Below are 22,690 nucleotides of genomic sequence, written 5' to 3' on the forward strand. Positions count from 1 at the left end.
TTCCACATCTCCTATCCAAACGCGTTTAGCAAGAGGCAAAGAGATATCTACCTCTACCAACACTCGCGCAGCAGAGGGCCGACGAAGATCACCGGTTGCCGCATCCAACTTGAGGGGGTGCCCCAACGTAGAGGCTAACTGCATCAACTGATTCCTTTGGAAAAAGGGAATAGGCAGACCTGGGAAACTTACCCAAACTGGAGCAATTGAAAGCTCTTGGCCAGACCTGAAGTCGATGCTCCACTTCGAAATCGACATTGGTGACTTACCTATGAACCAGACCCTGCGAGCAAACAAGCGAGTATAATCATCGTCCACCACTGGTCTAATCAGAACGTGCTTCTCGTCCAGGAGGCCCACTGAGCAATGTCCTTTGAGCCCCAGCGTCACAAAGAATTTTCGTATGACCTCCATGGAGGGCCTGCCCGCACTGAATCTCCCTACCAGAGCCTGGTGGAAGGGAGCAGCCAAACTCTCAATCTCCTGGCGAGAGATACGAAGAGAAGGCTCACCTCTGAATGTTGAGACAACACCCAGCGTTACCCCAATCTCATCATTGGAACGGCCAACTACTGCCGCAAACGAAGGGGCCTTCTGGCCGCCACGCTCCGGCAGCTTCGCCGCCGCAGCCGTCATCAGGATCAAAACAAAACCTAGCCGCAAGGGTTTCCTAGTATGTCGGAGATTTATTTTCCTAAACACTTTATAGTTCAATACATACTAACACAAGTTTCATGTCTTCTTTACAATTTCATCAAAATCAGGATGCACAAGACTCAACAAACCTCACATGGATAATAGCATATACTCTCAGCACTTTAACTCAACAAACCTCACATGGATAATAGCATATACTCTCAGCACTTTAAGTGCGTAATTGGGCATTTAACATTCAAATCAACACCATAGAATGACATTACTCTAAGTTTGCTAATATATCACATCTCCACCATTTAAAATGAATTCAATGCAAAAATCAAAGGGTCTTTATAAGGGTTGTAATGGGGCTTGGGTTATAGGTTGTATGGAAGGGAAAAATTTAGGTGTAAATACATCAAAGGAAATAACAATAATACATTGCATGAAATCAAACTCCTTCATTCACATGTATATCTCCAAGGCATACCCCTAAACTCTCCAAGCTTAACAAGTGCGAACATAACAAAGGATTTTACCCAACTACCATAATACAACACATATATGCAAGAGCACTTCACAACATTTTTTTTTCTTTTTCTGCTTTCTTCACTTTAATGTATTCTTTTTCTTTTTTTCTTTTTTTTTCACAAGATATAGCTAACGTTGAAACATAAATACACTTGCCAACTTCAATCAAACCATGAAACAATTCTTGAAATCATCATGCAAGAATATTAAATTATTACTTTGATATAAGGTTCAAACAAGAGTATAAACAAAAGGTTTACAGTAACAATTATGGCTACTAAACAAAAAAATTTGTTAAGGTTCAAACATGGTTAACTAAGGGAACACATAATCAATGTAGGTATTTAGAAAGTCAAAAGGAATTAAACCTAATCGCCATTGTCATTTTAATGCATTAAATTCAAATGTGGTTTTAACATGCATATCAAAGCAAGTTCTAGAATGTCAAACCATGTGTGATAACCATTCAACAAGAAAATAGAGCAAATTCTAAATGAAGTGCTCATTAGGCTCAAAAGCTCACAAAGTAGTCAAAAATATGTCAAATTTTGCACATCCGTCATTCAAATTAATTGTAAGAAAATAACATACTTATGCTAATAATATTGCACTACTCATATTTGCATTTGACTGCATTTTTGAAAACACAAAAAAAAGTTCAAAACCCACATTAAAACCTTAAAATTTTTCATGAAAAATTTTCACACTTTAAATCTCTCCTCCCACACACCTAAATCAAACATTGTCCTCAATGTATGAAAATAAGGAGCAAAAAGGAATAAGAGGGCTCCCTTGATTATTGAGCTAAGCATTCGGGAGGAATAGGTGGCTTGAAAACCGACACGTGAGAAGCATGCATTGAGGTTTTGTGTTGTAGAGATGGCAGAAGTAGGGCTGCAAACGAATCGAGCCGCTCGCGAGCGACTCGAGTCAAGCTCGAGTCGAGCTCGAGCTCAGAATATTAAGCTCGTTAGAGTATATATATATATTTTTTATTTTTATTTTTATTTAATAATAAAATTACGTATATTATATTTATTTTTTTATTTTTTTATTTTCATAGTAAAATTACGTATATATCCTTAATATTTTATTATTTATTAAAAAAATTATTTTATTTAGTTTTTTAAAAATAAAATAAATTTTTTTTTTTCGAGCTCGAGCTCGACGAGCCAGCAATTTTCGAGCTCGAGCTCGACTCGAATCAAGTCTAGCCGAGCTCGAGCTCGAGCTCGAGATTGGTAAAATTTAGTCGAGACTCGGCTCGATTAGCTCAAAGCTCGACTCGACTCGTTTGCAGCCCTAGGCAGAAGTGAAGACCACAATTACAAGAAGATATCACCGGTGATGAAGGTGAAGTCGCAATATTGGAGGCTGCTAAGTTAAAGAAACAAAGAAGAGAAAGTAGATTAGGGTAAAAGAAAGAAGTAAAAACATGGTATAAAGCGTAGGTATGCCCTATGAACAACTTTTTTTTTTTTTTTGCACTAGACTTTTATTGTAAGACGTGGCCACGATGTGCAAGCATAGTCTTTTGTCCAACAAGTTTTAAAAGCACCAAATTGCACTTAGCATAGAGCATAGGCACATTTTATCTCAAATCTGAGATTGGATTTTGATATCAAAATGAAAACTTCATAAAGTGTGAGGCCTAAAAAAAAAATCTTCTGCTAAAAAGAAATGAAATAAACTCAACTTTCACATAAAAACTTGGAATAAAAACACAAAAATGACTAAAAATTAAAACTCTTGGGTAGCCTCCCCAGTAGCACCTTTCTTTTACGTCTTTGGTTAGATAATACCATGTGCTCACATTTCTTTGCAACTCTTGACATTTCTTGCAAATCTAAACTGTGATTGATTACAACTTTCAATGCGTCTCTACCATTTAATTCAAACTTTTGCTGCATGAAAGGGTCAATTACATCTAAAACAAAAGCAGAATATGCCTCACTAGGACATTTTATGGCACCATAGATATTGAATTTTATTATTTTGCCATCAAATTCCATTGTTAAGGTTCCGGAATAAGCATCAATTTTTATTTTAGATGTCATTAAAAATGGTCTACCTAACAAAATTGGAGGTGAAACAGAAAAATTATCATCCCTATCTAAAATATAAAAATCTGCAGGAAAAATCAATTTATCAACTTGAACTAAAATATCTTTCAACACCCCCTCAGGATATGCATTAGATCTATCAGCAAGTTGTATAATGACACTTGTTTCTTTTAAGGGCCCAAGATTTGGAGAATTATAAATAGAATTGAGCATGATATTTATTGCAGCTCCTAAATGTAACAATGCTTTTTCAACCTTAACATTTCCTATTTTACAAGGAACAGTTACATACCCAGATCCTTACATTTAGGAGGTAATTTCTGCTATAGCATCATTGAAACATTTTCTCCTATATAAATCTTTTTATAACCCTTTAACTTTTTCTTAGTGGTGCACAATTCTCTAAGAAATTTTGCATATCGAGAAATTTGTTTAATGGCTTAAGAAGGAAAATATTTACCTCAACCATGCGAAATGTTTCCAAAATCTCTTGTTCCTTTTCCTCCTCCATGGATTTTTCATCTTGACTAGGAAATAGAGGAGAAGGTGTCACCACTACTAGGGGTTCATCTCTGGGCTCTTTCCTTGGAAGGGCTTAGGTTGGGGATTGCATTGTTTCTTTCTCAACTTTCTCTTCAATATCATGCTTAGATACCTCTTTTTGATGCTCTTGCAATTCTTTGCCACTTCTCAAAGTAATTGCACTCACATTTTGCTCAGGGTTGATAATGGTTAGCGAAGGCAATTTCCCTAAAACTTGAGACTCCAATCGACTCATTGCAGATGTCAGCTAACTCATTTGATTCTCTCGGTTTTGAATGGTCATTCTTGTCCCCTATTGAAATTATTGTGTGTTAGCTGCTAATGATTTAACAATTTCTTTAAGAGGCATACCTAGTGTAGAAGCTAGTTGTTGTTGTAAAATTGGTGGCCTTGCTGTATAACTAGAGCTCATGTTATCTCTCCAACCTTGAGTGTACGTGTTTGAATAAGGATTATGCCCCATTGGGGGAGGGTTTGGAAAGCCTCCAACAGCATTCACATGAGCATTCAGATCATCTTGGAGTGTGGGGTATATGTCAGTTGGATGACCCGAGGTATAACAAATTTCACGTGTTTTAATCTGTTGCACTTGTCCTACAACTAGTTTTTCTACAAGTGTAGTTAGAGAGTCTAATTTTTGTTCAATTGAATGAGCACTAACCTCATTAACTTTACGGGGAATGTATTCTCGTCTGTCACCAAATTGTTGCGTATTGGCAGCCATATTTGAAATCAATCTCCTTGCTTCTATTAGTATTTTATTCACTAATGCTCCTCCACTAGCAGTATGAATTATCTTCCTATCCGTTAATGATAGTCCCTCACAAAAGTACTAGATAAGAAGCTGTTTCGAAATTTGGTAATGAGGGCAGCTTGCACATAATTTTTTGAATCTTTCCCAATACTCGTGCAATGTCTCTCATTGAAATGTTTGATCTCATAGATATCTTTTATAATACTTGCAACTCAGGAGGCAGGAAAAATTTTCTCAAGAAACTGTTGCTTCATCTTGGTCCACGTGATAATTAATCAAAAGTGCAAATAACAGAGCCAATCCTTAGGTTTATCAGCTAAGGAAAATGAAAAGGCTCTCAATTTTATTTGCTCCTTAATGACTCCTTGGGGCTTTATGGTTGAGCATACCACATGAAATTCCTTCAGGTTCTTGTGAGGATCTTCACCTGTAAGCCCGCGAAAAGAAGGAGACCAGTGAATTAAATCAGATTTTAAATCAAATGGTACATCTAAAGTAGGATATGTTATGCAAAGAGGTTGCTAATTTAAATTGGTGTAGCTGGATCTCTCGAGGTTCCCTCGTTTGCCATGATTTCAATCTCCTTTTCGATTCAGTGTAGATTCAACCAAAGTCAGATGCTAATTTTATCTCTGAGGATGAAGATAATGAGTTTGCTCATTGCTTAGTTTCCTTTTTCAATCTACGCATTGTCTTCTATATTTTAGGATCATATTGTAATTTACCTGTACGAGAAGATTGAGGCATAAACTAGAACATAATAAAAAATTAAAAATCCAAAGAAAATAAATCAATAAAGGCACCAATCCCAAACGACAACGCCAAAAAATGTTGGGTGTCAAACCAGCAGAAATAAAAATTTCTACTCTAATAATAAGAATTCAAATGTAACGACAAGTAGGGTAGTATACACAGGAATTGGATGATTTATTTTTCTTATAAAAATGACTAAATAATATGGAGGATTGTGGAGTATTTATCTAAATAGCTCACTTAAATAAAATAATAATGCATAAATTAAATAAAAATAAATCAACAATGGACAACTCTTTAGTCAAAAGTCTACTCTCCACTATGATTCATTTGACTGATCATTAATGCAAAGGTAAAATTCATTTATTTATAAATAAATTGGTTATGCTTAGCAACAACCTCTGACAACATGCCTCTCCTTACTATTTTGATAACCACAAAAAACTTTGTGATTATTTCTTTTACCAATTAAGCAATCCTAAACAAGCTCTTAGAATTTAGCTTATTGACAGTATTAATAATTAAAAAAATTACCAATTCTAACCACCAAACACATAAGTTCGATTCATATTATATATTCTCGTGACATAAATTTGAAAGTTCTTGCTACAATCAAATTATATCACTCACCATCAACACTACAACCGTCAAACAATATCGGATTTGACAAATAATTTTGTCAAACTAAATAAGGGCCCCTTTACTTAATTCAAGAAAAATAATCATCTCAATAATAAATAAAGAGTGTATAAATATTTATAAATAAATAAAACAAATAAAGCATATTAAATATCTTAATATTGTTGAATCAAAGTTTCGATTATCCTTCGTCTAGAACAAGAAGCTAGCCGCTCCTCATGGTGGGTTCGCAACCCAAGAAAAACTAGGGTTTTTTATTAGAGAAAAGAAATAAAAGAAAAAATTGACTACTTTTGAATGAAGGAAAAGCTGAAGCTCGAGAATCATTTGTCTTGATTCTCCTTTCTCCCATCCAAGGCTAATTCCTATCTATTAGTACTTAAAAAGTTTCCTATAACTAAAAGGGCTAAGAATCCCATTTTTAATTATAACACTGATAAATACTAAAACTAATAAATAAATCAAAGATGATGTTCCTAAAATAACTAATCAATACCCAACTCCACAAACCAAATCAAATTCCTTCTTAATCGATCAGCAAAAATATTAGACAGGGTCCACTTCAACTCTAGAAATGTCCAGACTTCTCAGTAACTTAAGACGTGGCTACGCCTTATAGAATAAAGTCTTCTAAATATTCAACATTTAATGCACTGTTTCTCTCAAAAGTCCTATAAACATTGTCAAACATGAAACATGAGTAGAATCTAGAGGTAGCAAAATGGGCGGGATGGACAGGATTTGCTTGGGTTTAAAATGGAATCGAGTCATATGATTTTGGGCCTAACCTTACCCATATATGTATTGGGACTAACTTGGGCGGGATCACTTTGGGATGGATTTAGATTGATCCCGCCTAATACCCAAATCTATTTTCTACATATTTTTTTCCTTTTATTTATTTTTATTTTTTATATAATTTTAATATTTTTGATTTATTAAATTTCTTTTAGTTTTATTAAATAAACATGCAAGTGCTTTATACTCAGGATTATCACCAAAAATTGGATTAACAAATAAAAAAAAGATAGATATACAATCATGACTATAAAAATTGTTAAAAATAATTTTTGAATCTAAGACTCCATTTGGATTGGCTATTTTTTCAAAAATAAAGTTTTTCAAATACAATGTTACAGTAATATACAATAACTCAAAAAACATCCCATCCATATTAGTATATCAAATATTTTTAAAAAAATTATAGTAAAAATTTTTCATATACATTACTACAATAAAATATTTCAAAAACACCCTCCAAAAATAGTTAATCCAACATATCAAATTAATGGGTACAATTGGGATTTGTCCCATTTTAAACCCAATATCAAATTTCAATACCTATCCCGCCCAAAGTCTCAGTGGGCATAGGTAACCCATTGGAACTTGGGACAAATTGCCACCTCTAGTAGAATCCAACATATAACACCATATTTTACCATAATTAGGAGGGAATATACAAAAATAAAATGCACAATTAACTCTTTAACACAGCGATCATTACATTGAGAAATATTTGAAGATTAATACGCGTACTGGAATATTTGCATCTACATTAGCCTAGTTTATGTCAGATATATGCCTGAGGTTTGCATCTTAAATTCTTCCTTTAAGTTGTAAAAGTAACTACTTTAGGCACAATTATACTGGTCGGTTGCAGCATATACAATAACTAAGAGAAGATTAGAAGTGTCAAACCACCAGGTTTATCTATTCTAAAGATAGTATTGACCAAGTGTTTTCACAAACTTCAACTAAGCTTTTACTACTGTTTCTTGAGAAAAAAAAACACACACACACACACACACACACACACACACACACACTGTTCTTACAAGGTTTCCAAAGAAACAACGAACACAGGAATCAGAAGCGAACACCACCACCTAAAAAGGTCATGGCTGAGGGACTCGAGTAGGAATATCTAGAAGTTCACCTTCATCGGCAGTTTCGAGTTCTCAAGCTCAAGTTAGATAGATGTTGCACTGAGTTTCCCTAGCCTGGTCTTTCTCAGTTGCTTCTAGTGACGCCAGATGATCAATTTGAATACCAGATTCACAAATTCTCTTTGCAATAAGGCCTGCTTTGAGCCGGGAACCAGGATCATACATGGGGAATTCAATCAGATTCAAGTGTGGGAGGTGCTTTGCCTTTACCTCTTCCAAAGCTTCAGTCCAACCAGCTCTTTTTATAGGTTCCAACAACCTTGTGACATCATCAGCAGACATTTTTGACTTGTTAGAAGAGATTATTTTCTCCTGGGCAGGTTCAACCTGTGCACCTCCGGACTGCTTGGCATGGTGCTCAAACATCAAATCAAGCTTTTGCTCCATGCTTGAAATTTTGGAGGGGGTTACAAAAGCATCATGCTCCATCTTATTTTTGAGCGCCTTCAATTCATCCTCCAGTAAAGCACCCCTTGTGGACGTCCTTACAAGGTCGCAACGTAAGGAGTCAAGCTCCCTTCTCAAGAAGCTTTCATTATTTGATTGCTGTGTCATAGTTGGATGATGATCGACGACAGGAGTCATAACCTTGCCATCCAATGGAAAAGCAGGAACAAAACAAATGGAGCGAGTCTGCTCTAAACAGGGCTCTACAGTATTCATGGCTGTGCTTTTCGCACTCACCTTTTGTCCTTGTGTTGGTTTATTCTGCTCAATTTCTGGAAACAGTTGCTCAGGGTCCTTATTGGTCTCTGTGTCTGCGGTTTGAGGACATGAAGGCATAGCATTATTCACCACAGGATTGGTCTCTGTCTTTGTGGTTTGAGGACACGAAGGTGTAGCATCATTCACCACGGGATCTTTCACCAGCTTCCTTACATGCTCTTCAGTTGGAGTAGAGGCACCTGGTGATCTCTTGAAGAGGGACACTACTACAAAATAAGAACAAAATAATATTTAAATCAGCTCAGTTGAAAATACAAAAGATGAGGGAAATGGTCAAAGTGAATAATTCACTAGGATTTGTCCCACCTACAGCATCAAGTCCTCCCAATAAATTCAAATAAAACTACATAAGGTAGAAAGAAGTCTACAGGAGTGATTTTGTCTGACAAACTTAACGCCTAATGTTTTCAAAATGTCATATCAGCAATTCGTTTTAGTGGTCTAATATACCAAAATCAGGGATGCACGACTCTTTGTACCAATATTTATTTCAGTTCTTTGTTCTATTTATTTATATAGCTTAACACAAATGATTACAAGCTTGAAGATTATGACAATAGAAAGCAATTAAATACACTTTGAAAACATACACAAACTAAATCGCCACATGATGTTTATTATTTTATACCCAGCAAAATGACAAAGATACAGCTTAACAGCATAAGTTGAATAAAAATGCGACTTCATCATCCTAAACCTACATTACTGCCATGAAATGCCATGTGTCAATATTGAAGCTTAGATATTAATAATTAAGTCGCTTCAAACCTCTATGCTCACAATCAACCATTTGAAGTATAACTTCTCCGTAAAGGATAGAAAAAAGAGGACATTGATACTTAACTGCTGAAGTGGCATTAGAGTAGGTTTTTGCGACAGGAATGCTCATCATGTTATTTAATTATGCATGTATTTGTTTGTGATACGAGACAATGAGTTAAAGTCCCTCATCAGGTTATTTAATTATGAATGTTAAATGTAATGGAAATAAGCAGGTCTAGATACCTTTATCTTGACATTCCACTATTCTAAGGCCACATGAAACTTTCTATTTTAAGCAGTTTTGACTAAAGAAATGCACCAAGATAATCAAGGATTCTCGTAGTCCTATTTAATTACATGATTTGAATAGCAAGACAAACTGAAAGTTTACAGAATTTCATTTGCAGGCTCTATATCTCATCATCCTATTTAATTACATGATTCGAGTAGCAAGACAAACTGGAAGTTTTACAGAATTTCATTTGCAAGTTCTATACTTGTCAAATCCTGGTTCGACTTAACAGTCAATTTAACTCAAAGAAACTACCATGTTATTCCCTACTACATAACCAAAATAGGAACAAAAGTGAATGAAAATAATGGGAGGAGGGCGAGAGAGAGAGAGAGAGAGAAATTGCTAAAAATGAGACACAATTCTAATGTATAATATACCTGAAGCAGTTTCACTGCCCTTGCACTCCTGGTCGAGGATTACCATAGCAGGGCCTTCATTTTGCATTTTATCATCCATGAGATCCTTCAATCTTGGACTAGGATCTAATGTAACTGCAGACACTTTTTGGAGAAAATTTCTAAAATGAATAATTTCCTTTAACTTAAAAAAGCCAGGACAAAGATCAACTTTGATAATCTGCAAAAGACTTTAGCAGTACTAAGTGCATGGCCTAGTGCTCCACATTCATATACCAATATCAGAATATTCAAAAAGTAATGGCTGCCATTCTTCATTAAGAAAACAAACATGTTTGTGTACTAGGCTTGTTCACTGTCCAGATACTATCAGTTCCCTTAAATCCCATTATGTTAATTATCCAAGTTATAATAGCTGCTGAGGTTTTCCTCCAGTTATCCCCCTGTACATTCACTTTGCAATCTTGAGAAAGGGAAACAATAAGCATGTTATTTTAGAGTGTCCATCATATACCTGAGATAGTTTTACCACCTGCCTCCACATTATTGATAGGTACTGAACTTATCAAGCTTTCACTGAATTTATCACAGTTACTAGTGCACTGTGACCCTGTTCACCATTTCAAAAGTAGTTTGAGGACAAAAGCTGCAGCAATGGGTTTTGCTAAAGAAAAAAATATTTGCAGATTATTGCAAATCTATTGTGCCAAATTCATGAAGCAATTTTGTGGCATTGCAAATAGTACCTTCAATTGGGATTGATATGGGTGAGCCTGCGCTTCCCTGTCTGTCATCTGCAGTTCCACAAGGCATAACATTGATATCTACTACTTCTGAACTGACCACTGGAACATTATTTAGTAACCACAACCGCTTTGATCGTGCTTCTAGCTGTGTCCTTCTATTTCTAAGTTCGAACAATGTAACCACATATAGGTTAAGGTCAATGATCATCATTTAATGTCTCAATTATAAGCAAATCTAAAGCTATGTTTGTCAACTTTTAACCACTTTTGAAACTCACAAGCAGCATGAATCCGGAAAAGAAACAAATCGTGCAGAAGCAAAAATGCAAAAATTGCACTCCCTCTTGCATAAAAGACTTCTGGAAAATAGCAGTGACTGAAATCTTATCAGGAGCTAATTCTTACAGATAGGTACTCCTAGAGATAAGAGTTCATAAAGATGAGAGACTAAGAAAAAAAAAGGAATAGCAAATGCAAGTTGGATTATGCAGGCTGGTCATCTAGATTGGTAAACAGCTTAGCTGGAAAAAGGGCAACTTCTGAGATTGATGAGTCTCATGGGCTGGAGACAGGGAAAAACAGAGATCTACAAGCTACTTTAGACAAGATAAACATGCTTGCGACAACTCCAAGAGCACCTAGCTAATTTGATTGCTCCTTCCTATATAACAACTGATCAAAGGATATTCTCGTCTCCAACCCTTTTCATTAGCTCTGTCAATTTTTACTTGCAGGACTCTCAGCTCTGTAGCAATTATCTGACACATGTAAGAAATTATGAGTAACAATCTCCAGAATGAAAAAAAAGTGCAAATAAGAAGGGAAATTATGAATTTGGTTCAATTGTAATTAAGACAAATAACTATCAAGTAACAGAATAATCAGCACCCACCAAAACAAAAATATATCGATCACAGTTACATGCATAAGATTCCACTAGATTCAAGCAAACACAGAAACTTGAGAGAGATTCAAGAAATTGGTGCAGTTCCTCAACTGAGACGTATGACAAATTAAGAATAATGTGAGCTTCTACTTGTTAGCACTCCAAGGAGAGTATTAGTAGCTTTAAGTCTTTCTATCAACTGTAAGATTCTATGCGACATTTCTCCCAGCTGCCTTCACCAGACCATCCCCCCACCCCGCCCCCCCCCCCAACCCCCAAAAAAAAAAATCAAACAGAGCACCTAAACTTCAAAGAAGAAAGAAATAATAAGAAAAGAAATCTCTTTCTTCCTCACACATATAATCATGCACCAAAGTAATGTGGAAATTATATACTTTTACTATTATATTGACACAATTGAATGGTAAAGAAACTGCTCATCTTGAAGCAGTTCAGCCTTTAAAAAATAATCAAAGAAAGCGTGCAAATCATAAAGGAAACTGTGTTAACAGAAAGTGAGATCATATTCACAATATTAGCATTTCATAAGGATTTTCTGATGATACATAAAATAAGTCTAACTACCATCACAGAGACCCAAAACATAACAGAATGTCATATGTGAAAGAGAATATGTAAGGTCATACATCATCCACAATTTCCTCATGCAGAACTCTGGCCTTTTGTTCAAGCTCCTCCTGTAGATGAAAGACTGCTGTCAAGTGCTTGTAAGGAACTATAAACTGGAAATGTAAGTCCATATAGTTGCAGAGATATAGAGAAGAAAAAGCTATAACCACCAATGCTGTGTTAATTTATAAACCTATGGATCTAAACCTCATGAACCTGCACTGCGATTGTCTAATTATCTCCACCAGATGCAAGGGCAGGGAAAATTGCCTTAAAGAGTAAGAAAAGCTCAGCAAAAGCAAGAAATACGTGCATTTTGTAATTCATCTAGCAGTTAATTACAAGTGGAACAATTCCTATTTTCTATGTATTCAAAATATTTGCTCAAAAGATGTACAGAAATTTAGCATGTATCATTAGGTAAATTAGAGACTTTCAACCCCATTCCCGTGCTGACCTAGCTCCAAGAAATCAACCTTTGTTGCACATGTGTCTTTGGCTTTATTAGCCTTAGGGACAAAAAATGGAGGACCAAAGCAAACACCTAAAAAATTTGAGAGGCAACATGAAATCCTGGATTATGGAATGGCCAAAGGTATAAAATCTAGGAAGCTTGAGAGCTATTTAGGTTTTTTGCCCAACTTATTCTCAATTATATCATCTACTCTCAACCATCAACTGTTAAAGAACCTTGGCATCAAAGTCAAAACCAAATGACGTGTGGAGTGCCCCAAGATCATCAACAACTTTCACAGGAATCCTTTAAACCAAATGGTGCGGTCATACGCAACCATTTAAGATATCCAGACCATAATTCTTATATTAGAATCATGGTCACACGTTAGGCTTGTTTGAGTTTCACACTGAAATTCAACCACAGGTAATTGTGCCATTGATGATGACCACTTGGTACCATGGAAGAGAAAGCAGCAGCTGCAGTTGCCAGTACAGTGCAGATCTAAATATATTGTCATTTCTCAAACTACTTGTTAACAACTATAACTGAAGAATAGTTATTGAGCCCGAATTTGAGTGTAAAAGTTTGAAATGTAATAAAAAAGCATCTATCCATCTTGCATCTAATCCAGTTCCAGTATGGAACACAGCATATTCAAGTTGATTAACATTTCTTTCAGAGAAGTTGCTGGAGAAAGTGATTAGGACATTCAATGTGCAACCTATGGATAATTTACTGCTTTTGTAACATGTTAGCAGCATAGGGTACGTGTTCTTTAACTTGAGGATAAAGTGTTAACAGAAGGCAGTAGAATTTCCATAACTTTTATTTAGGTACACTACAATTACAAATATGACTAGGTAACTCATATTGGGTAGCATAGGTTTTCCTCCTAAATACTTTGAAATCAGCCATTGAAGAACTTACTAAATTTTCCAATTTTTTTCTCTTATAATTTCCTTTCCCAAAGCTCTCTTCAGCTCAAGCAGAAGTATAAGAATAATGGATAATCGTTTTGATCTATTCAAAGCCCTTTTTCTCAAAGAAAGATAATTTAATCTTATAACAATGAATATGTTAGCATAATTCATCTTTGAGATATCATACTACTGCTCCAACATCTGAAGAAATAACTAAGAAACAAAGAGAAGCTATTGGTGAGCACCAACAAATAGTAAATTTCCTCAGACTAGAAACCAACTTAAGCACAACTGGAAGGTTACAAACAGATAGATGCTGGGTCCATAACCAATTTTCCTAATTCAGGTACAAGCTTAAAGTCATCATGGATCCTACAAGGTTGACAAACAATGGGATGAGAACCTAATAATTAGCCTGTATTGCCAGCTGCAATGACAACTATATCATAACTAGAAAATTGTATCAAATATTAACTATCTTATTAATGAGAATCTCCTCAACCGACAGGCAACAGTACTGATGGCAAAATCTTTTATCTTTTATTTGCCCATTAGTGAATAGACACTTGCATATCCAGTGGAAATATACTTCACATTCTCTTTTATTTCCCCATTAGTGAATAGACACTTGCATATCCAATGGAAATATACTTCACATTCTTAAAACCTGGTAGAAATTGTCTAGCCAGGTAATCTTGCGAAATTCCATTCACAATTACTACAGCAACAAAAAATACCATCATTTGAAGGAGTACTCACCACAGTGGGCATTCTAAGCAGACCATTTTGCACCTGCTGTCTGAGATCTTCACAGTCCTTCTGAAATAAGTAACGGTAAATTCAGGTTAAAAAAAATTCAGGAGGCAAATATAAAAACACGTCAAACTTGTTAATAAACAAGAATGAAATTATTTTTTTGCTAAAACTATTCAGGCAGTCAATGATTGGCAGGAAGAAGTAACACGATATCCTTTCATGGAGAGGAAAACTTGCATGATGCGTCAGATTCAGAAAGAAAAGCCTATCTCATGCATTTGAACTCATCATCTGAGTTTTTAGTTCCATACTATACAATTATAATCTGTTATAATTAGATAACTGGCACTCTAAATTTACTTTTTAAGCACTACCAAATTTGATATCACATATGCAAGGTATTCAATACAGAACTTGACAGTGTAATACAGTCTGCTTTCCAGAAATACACTAATAAATGGCAAGGAAGAAAAATAATAGCTCTCACTTGGCCAAAGGCCTCTAGCCCTAAAGTAGATATCAAGCAGATTACTGTAAAGCCAAGACATCAAGCCTAAAGCCCAAGATCCAAAACAGAATCATTGTATGTTTATTTCTTCCATCTGTTGCTTATTAGCATTTACCTAAACCTATAGAAGTCACATAAACTTCCTAAATAAATAGTCACCCAGTAGCCAACCGTGACTGATATACGTTCCAAGATCTACACTTCGGGTCAAGGTACATGTTCAACAGAACATCTCGTGAAATCCAAGAAAATCTTCAACAATCACACTAGAAGTGCAACCACGACAGTCATTATGCTACTTCTATTTGTCAGTTGCAGCAATACAGCAATACTGGTACTCAATTCCCAACCAATTGTTATCATAGGAATAAATGCACATAAGTATAGCTGCAATTAGTTCTAAAAGAAACTTGATAGTTTGTTATATAGGCAATTGGATGTGTTTTGGGCCTCATTTACTCTATGACTTCATTTCATAAATCATGCCTCCTTTAGTGGATTCAATGAAAAGGAGAATTTCTGAGTTCAACATGAACAAAAACAGGATTCTAATGCAACAATACAAAAGAAGGAAAGGACAAAAGAGAGCAATTCAAGGTACTACTGATATCTAATGTTACCTCAGATAGATTATGTTACCTCCGACAGATCAGCATTTGATAACATGTGAATTGAAATTTCATTTGGAATATTTGACGCTAGAAGCTTAATATCCACCTCATCATGATCACCTGAAGTCTTCCTTGTGCCTGACAGCACAAAACTACGCTATTACATGCAACATTTGGGAGTATATAACCGCAGCATATCCAAAACGAATCATTGATTCATCAAGATTTATAGTCGAAACACATAAACACAAAGTAGCTAAGATCAATACAAATGGCAGATGGCTTCACCTGTCTCCTTAATCAAAACAATTCCAACAATTTAAAAGTTTGGGTGGCTAACTGCATTAGTTGGATAATTTACATCAAAATGTTCCCATGTTAGTCAGCTAACAAGGTGAAGAAAATTTCCTTGAAAGTTATTAGGAAGCCATTAATTCCAAAGCAATACCCTCCTTTATAGCACCATACTAACAGGAGACCTATTACAATTCACGAAAGCTTGAGAGAGAGAGAGAAGGATTTAGAAGAGTTCATTAGGAAAAGGACCATAACCACTTCTTGCATGAATCCTAGATGCTATTAAGAAATTGGCAAGTTGAAGAAGAGGGAGGGGAAACTGAAATGAAGCCACATTACCAGGAGAGAGAGGTGTAAAGTACAATTCTACAGTTGGATCCTAAATTTACTCACTAAGAACATTAGCAATAACATCATTAGTGAAGGTCAGCATAACTTTGAAAACCAGATAAGCACTATTGTGAGAAACTTCATGAGAGATTATTCACATTCCATCAATACAGCATGCAGTTTAGGAAATCAGGGAAACAAATAACGACATTGTTAACTTTAAAATAAATAAAAATGAGATCTAGAGAACAAGATTAACCCCTCAGGATTACTGGACAAAAAAATAAAGACATAGTTTTCTTTAAAATAAAGAAAAATGAATCTTGTAAAGAAGATTAACCTGTCACTTGCACAAGCTGACGAGTTTTCCTCTGACGTCCATCAGGTGAAGGTAATTCAACAAGAACAAAAGTACCTTTTACCTTGTTCTCAAAAGATTCAGGCTGCTCCAGGAGCTTCCCAACTAATCTCCTTCTCAGGTATGCAAGTCTAATATTATCAAGAACGACTGCTGCAAACAAGGTTGGAGTTTTACTACTTACCACCTCCTCACTTGGAGAAGTTGTGTTAAAACACAGCTTTGTCCTTGGTAGAACCCTAGATCTCTTATTCTTGTTGGCATCATCTAAACTCTCACAAGATTTGCGCTTCTCTCGATTCTTCAATTGCCTTCGGGCAGATTGGATATCACCCAAAGTAAGGCTGTATTGCTTCTTTATGATCTCATAATATTCCTTGAGATATCTTTCTCGTGTGGAAAGATCCCCAAGACTCATTCTTTTGTGCTAGTTAACAAACAAAATTTATGTTAGAAGCATTAATTCATATAAGTTAGAAGCATCATAAGGAAAACATTAAAGACAAGAATTGCAACACAAGGAAACTGGTAAAGCCTTACATCATAGCAAGAGGTTGTATATAAACTATAGGTTGATGGTCTAAAACCACAACCATAAAAATTTAACATCCTAAGATTTGCATGTTGCAAATAACATGAGAGCTGACAGCAACTAGTTTGTGAACGGCAATGGACCATATATCTTTACGTGCATCTTAAGCAACAAGAACATTGTAGGTTTCCTCAGATAAATGTAGGTAAATTTCTCAGCACACAAAATAGAAAATCCTTATCTTCAGTTTCACACTGGTAGAAGTTTACACAGACAAAAGCTAGCAATTTTTCTATTTTAATTGTCCCAAATTTTCTAGAATTGTAAACTATAAAATTTCATGTGCAGCAACAGCAAGGCTGGATGCAATCACCACTTCTAGCTTAAAACAACTTGTGATAACATTGAATAGTTAAAATTAGCTTTAGGGGTTGCTGATCCTTAGAGTGTGCCAATCATTTTACCCATACGCATGAGTTCTATCATGTCTACCATAACATTTTCGTATGTGTGATAGGTAACAATGTGAGACATCTATTGAAAAAATGTGAACATCTTAGTTGACGAAACATTGTTAAATTAACATATCAAATTAACAATTTATTAGTGCTGGATCTTAAAAAAAAAAGAAAAGAAAAGAAAAGAAAACTTTATGTATTGCATAATCTTGTGGCTACGTGAATTCTATTAATCTAAATTAAACAAGTACTCTAATGAAACTGCTATCATGTTGTAATTAATCTCTACTTTGACATACACTACCATTTAATTAAATGCAATTTTCATATTCCATACCAAGCTGGAGTCTGAATCTACAATTCCTTCAGAAAGCAGCACAAAATTCATACAGTCCTTGCAAAATCCATTTTCTTGTTTAATTGGAAAAAACTCTGCAGAGTCAATGCATTGATGACATATTGCTTTGGGACAGCAGTAACACATAATTCTTGGCTTTCCACCACAATTGGAGCAAAAGTGTCGAGCTGAAATGATAAAAAACATTATGACACAAATGCCGGCATATCAAATGAGCTAATCTTGAACTGATCTGTGAAAAATCAAACCAAAAATCAAAAAAGAGAGCTCTCTCGACAATTCCTGCAAACCAAATTAGGAGACAGACAAAATGCTGAGAACTGTGTACAGAATCTTGAACTAAACAGTGAAAAGCAAACCACAAAAAAAAAAAAAAAAAAAAAAAGAAAAAAAAGAGGAGCACTCTTGAGAGTTCCTAAAAAGCAAAATAGTGGACAGACAAAATGCTGACAACCGTATACAGAAAGTTACCAAATTAAATCTGCATATTAGTTTACTGTCCATATAAGGAATCAGCGGAAAATAAAACCACCCCCAGGGCATTTTATAGTTTGCCACTATGACCCTAACTCATTGGCAAGTTAAAATCGATAGTCTTTGCAAACTCTAAATGTAGTCCTAATCCATCGCTTTCTTATCTATCTCTACAACAAAACTTTACGAAACTGTATTTTGATCAAATTTGTTCCCCAGGTAAAAAACTAAAAGGAGACTGAAATTAATCCCTGCATTTCAGCAGTATTACCATTGATGACTGTACTCATCAAATGAAGAATCTTCTGCTTTCATTCTTTTGTTTTCTTTTTCCTCAGTTACTTGTGGTAGGACAGAAAATGCTTGGGGAAATGATGTTAACAGTTCTTCAGAAGTAAAAACAACTTCACTCTACTCTTTAAAGAAAAAGAAAAAGAAAACTCTACCAGTGAATTAAAACAATTTCGTACATCAAACATTTGTGCAGGACAAATAATGGGACAGTCTCAGATCTATACAAAATAAACCTTGCTGGAACCTAATTGGCAAACTTGGAAATTGGAAAAAAGTAAAGGACGATATGACCTCCCTTTGTCAGAGTGAATGTCTTAGGTTAAACAGGACTGTGATCGTTTGGTTATCCCTGATACACAAACCAACTGCTAGACTTGTACGTCTTGCTAGAATATTCCACATCCTTTGTAGACCTACCTAGAATATCCCACATCCTATAGCTAGAATTATAAAACATTAAACATAGACAAATCTGTCAAGTAAGAATTTCAATTTACAAAAGAAAGAAAGGAAAGTAAGCATAAGCTACCGCTTAGCAAGTTATTTGGTCGATAGTCACCAAAATCCTTTCCCCATATTGCTGTGTGTAACAACCATTCCTCCATTATCAAACCAAAAATACTTATTTGTTTATATTTGGTTGCAACTATCAATTGTTTCATTCTTAATCACATCATCTTGAGTTTGTAGATTATTTGTGGTTAAATTGATTAAAGCATGTAATTACACGTATAGTTGAAGATATTTAATCCTTAGTTTGTAAATCATGTGCTTATATTCTTCAAGGAATAAAATGAAACCTCTAATCTAATTCTTCAATGTCTCTTGTTTCAATTTTATTCATGTTTTTGCCTATATGCCTTTCAGCATCCTATTAACATGAGTTGATCTTGGAGCTGGCAACAGGAATAAAATTTCAATATCAAGTTCAAAGATTCATGTAAAATGGAAAAACTTGAGGAAACTAGGGTAGATAAAATTAATCATGCAATTTTAAGTCCTTAATATTTTTGCTTCCCCATTTCTGCATTATCCAGTAATATATAAGAAAAATCTCAGCTAAACTCTTAGAAATTAAAAATATTTACGAAATCCATCTCCCATTTCTTCTCCTTCTGCTTCGTAGTCAAGCGGTAGTTTAGATGTATGAGATGAGATACTTACCGCAATTCCAGCTCATACTACTTGTAAGAAATGGTTTCTTTTGACCAACGCATTTGTAGTGATAAGCTTTTCCACATTTCCTAGAAAAATAAGATATCCAGAGTGAGGCAAGCAAAAGTTTCCATGTATTACAAATGCTGAAGCTTCATAAACAGAAACAAAAAAGTGCGGCTAAGAGTGGAAGTAATAAAAGGAAGTGAAAGATGACCTTTCAACAGATCTCAGATTATAAAGATAAAAACTTGCAATTAATGCAAAAGCAAGTTGATCTTATGATCTACCTCATTCAATGTCTAGCTTCTTAAGAGGATTTTAAAGTTCTTAGGCATTATAAAATCTCAAAGAATTTTGCAAGACTCATTCACCAGAGAACTCATATCCTCGCCATCTACATATCTGAGAATATGTAGTTGCATATTACCGAAAGTTTTTCAACTGTGTATGCATTTCATTCAAAGTCTAAGAGGCTGTCAAAACATGACACTGACCCTCCTTGTGTTGTCGATGGATAAACACAAATAGCCAAACAGTGCAAAGAGCATTCAAAAAAAGGCCAGGTTTCTAGTAGACAACAACCTTTGCAATATCACCATGATCACCAAAAAGGGGGAAAAAAGGCTATGATGCATCAATAAATTAAAAAAATAAAAGGAAAAGTAAAGGTGATGAAATCAAACTAACAAAGCACAGAAAGAAAAACGAAGAACAAATGAATTTCCAGAGAATCAGCAACCCAAAAAATAGGAAAAAAATGAAGAAGAGAAAAGAAACTCACGGAAAATCACAGTCACGAATCATGCCACCGTCGTGGCAGACAAAGCACCATTCTTCGGACTGGGAACAGCCATTCTCGTTCCTGTTCTCGCTCTCGTTCTCGTTCTCCTCGTCTGATTCAAGTATTATCACGCTTTTAGCCCCTTCCGCCATCTCTATATCAAGTCAACAGCCCAAAAAGGGGGTGAATCGCAATTAAGAAAACGAAAATCATAATCAAACATCCTTTGCTGAATATGGACAAAAAATTTATTACCCAATCCTGTAGTCGTTGCGGAAGAAAGATTTTTGGCCGATTTAGTGTAGAACCAAAAAAAATGGAGAATAAACAGAGAGAGAAGAAGGTGGATGTAGACTGTAGACTGTAGACTTAAGCAGAGAGGCAAGAGTGAAGGAGCAATATAGACTCCAGAGTTGCATGAGTTTGGTCAGCATATAAGGAAAGAGAGAAGAGAGAGAGAGACGAAAAAGAAAAGATAATGATGACGATGAAAGAGGGTGAAAGTTAATGACCGAGGGACATGACCGGGTAAGTGTGATGTGTCACGGAAGCGGAGGCGTTTTCGGCTTTTACGAATTACAGTAATCGCTTTGTCTTCTCCCGGACAAAAGGATGGGTCCATTGGTCAGGTAGTGCGGGAGATCAAGGATTCAAATCTTATTTTTTATAAAATTTATCATAATTTCTTACGATGTTCATTAATTAGTTTCGATAGAGTTTCTATTCATATCAAATCTCTTTTTCCTAAAATAGGCTAATTTAAATTATAGAAATTCTATCGTATTGATAAAAAAAAAAAGACAAAAGAATGAAAAACGATTGAGAGAAACGACGTTCCTAAATAATAAATATTTTAAAATAAATGAATAATGTTGAAATTTAAATTTTGCAAATGAGATAATACAACCCATTATTCTAACCCAACATAATAAATGTGCAAGGGCATTAAGAGCAGACTGTTAGAGTCTCATCCGCTGTTAAATTCAGTATTCGAATCCTATATTTGATAATTGAAGGTGGAAAGAATGTGAAAATAGAAGACGTAAAAATAAATAAATATATATATATATATATATATATATATATATATATATATATATATATATATATAATGGCTTACGTGGAGGTGGAAAGGGTGTTATGAGATCAAATAATAATAAAATTAATTAATTAATATGTTAAGGTTTATGTGAACAATATTTGAATATAGCATTTCCGTCGTAAATGCATGTATTCAGTTTGTGGTGAGTTACAATATTTTGAAATTACCTATTCTTATATTCTCTTAGGGTCTGTTTGCCTCATGGGATGACATATGATTGAATCAATCATCTTGTGTCATCTCATGTTTTGTTGTATTTTATACGTGAGATGACACATCCTACCTAACGAAATTAATCATCTATTCATTGCATAAAATAACCTCATGGAGGAAATGGTATTAGTCATCCTGGAATAATTAAAAGATAGGATGATAAAATTTTAAATTAATTTAGTCTTACAAAAATGCAAATTTATACTCTTATAATTATATAACCTATCCCATATGATAATATAATATGAATGAACTAATTTGTCCCTACTAATTCGATTCAAAGAAAAATTTTCTATATTAACTTGAGTTTAGTTCATTTAAAGCTCTTAAATAGGTTAAGTTTTAATTGATTTAACCTACCTTAGTCAAAACTTGGCCTATTATTTAATTGGATTTCAACTTTGGGTTCAAAAACTTGATCAAAATCTATTTTTAAGGGCCCAAATGGGCTGAGTTTGAGTGAATGCAAATTTTATATATCAAAAACCCATGATTTATTTTATAATTCTAAAGCTTCCAACTACTCTATTTTACTAAAAGTTATAAATATTAAATTTTTTATGAAATTATTTTATTAAAAAATATTAAATTATTTTATTAGAAAGAATCTCCAAATTAAGGGGTGTTTTGATCATTAAAATAGTAATCCTACCTTATCCAATTTCCAACCAAATAGATGTTAGATTTATTTTCTAACATATCCTATCCAACCTAGAATCAACCAACTAAATAACTTGAATTATTTATCCAAGAATGACTCAACCTAAGAATAATAATCCGAGAATGAGTCATCATCCGGTCCGTGAACCAAACGTAC

General features: G+C 34.7%; 1 protein-coding gene across 7 annotated transcripts; it reads right to left on the reverse strand.

Moving 5' to 3' along the window:
- Positions 1-7,609: 7,609 nt before the first annotated feature.
- LOC113698599 (uncharacterized) lies at positions 7,610-20,959 on the reverse strand. 7 transcript variants are annotated; one of them, XM_072056775.1, is made up of 14 exons: positions 20,814-20,959; positions 20,559-20,712; positions 19,784-19,863; positions 17,831-18,018; positions 16,486-16,930; positions 15,547-15,656; positions 14,403-14,462; positions 12,284-12,334; positions 11,436-11,508; positions 10,751-10,924; positions 10,519-10,614; positions 10,026-10,148; positions 8,550-8,794; positions 7,610-8,411 (listed from the first exon to the last, which is right to left on the reverse strand). In XM_072056775.1, exons 2-14 carry the CDS (start codon positions 20,708-20,710, stop codon positions 7,884-7,886), a joined length of 2,325 nt encoding a protein of 774 aa, XP_071912876.1. In that variant the 5' UTR covers positions 20,711-20,712; positions 20,814-20,959; the 3' UTR covers positions 7,610-7,883. The 7 variants fall into 7 exon arrangements, with proteins under 7 accessions (XP_071912876.1, XP_071912871.1, XP_071912875.1 ...); XM_072056774.1 differs by having other exon boundaries at positions 7,658-8,411; positions 8,550-8,797; XM_072056770.1 differs by having other exon boundaries at positions 7,610-8,794.
- Between the last annotated feature and the right edge of the window lie 1,731 nt (positions 20,960-22,690).

Source organism: Coffea arabica, chromosome 7c (genome assembly GCF_036785885.1).
Source record: "Coffea arabica cultivar ET-39 chromosome 7c, Coffea Arabica ET-39 HiFi, whole genome shotgun sequence".
Taxonomy (NCBI): Eukaryota; Viridiplantae; Streptophyta; class Magnoliopsida; order Gentianales; family Rubiaceae; genus Coffea; species Coffea arabica.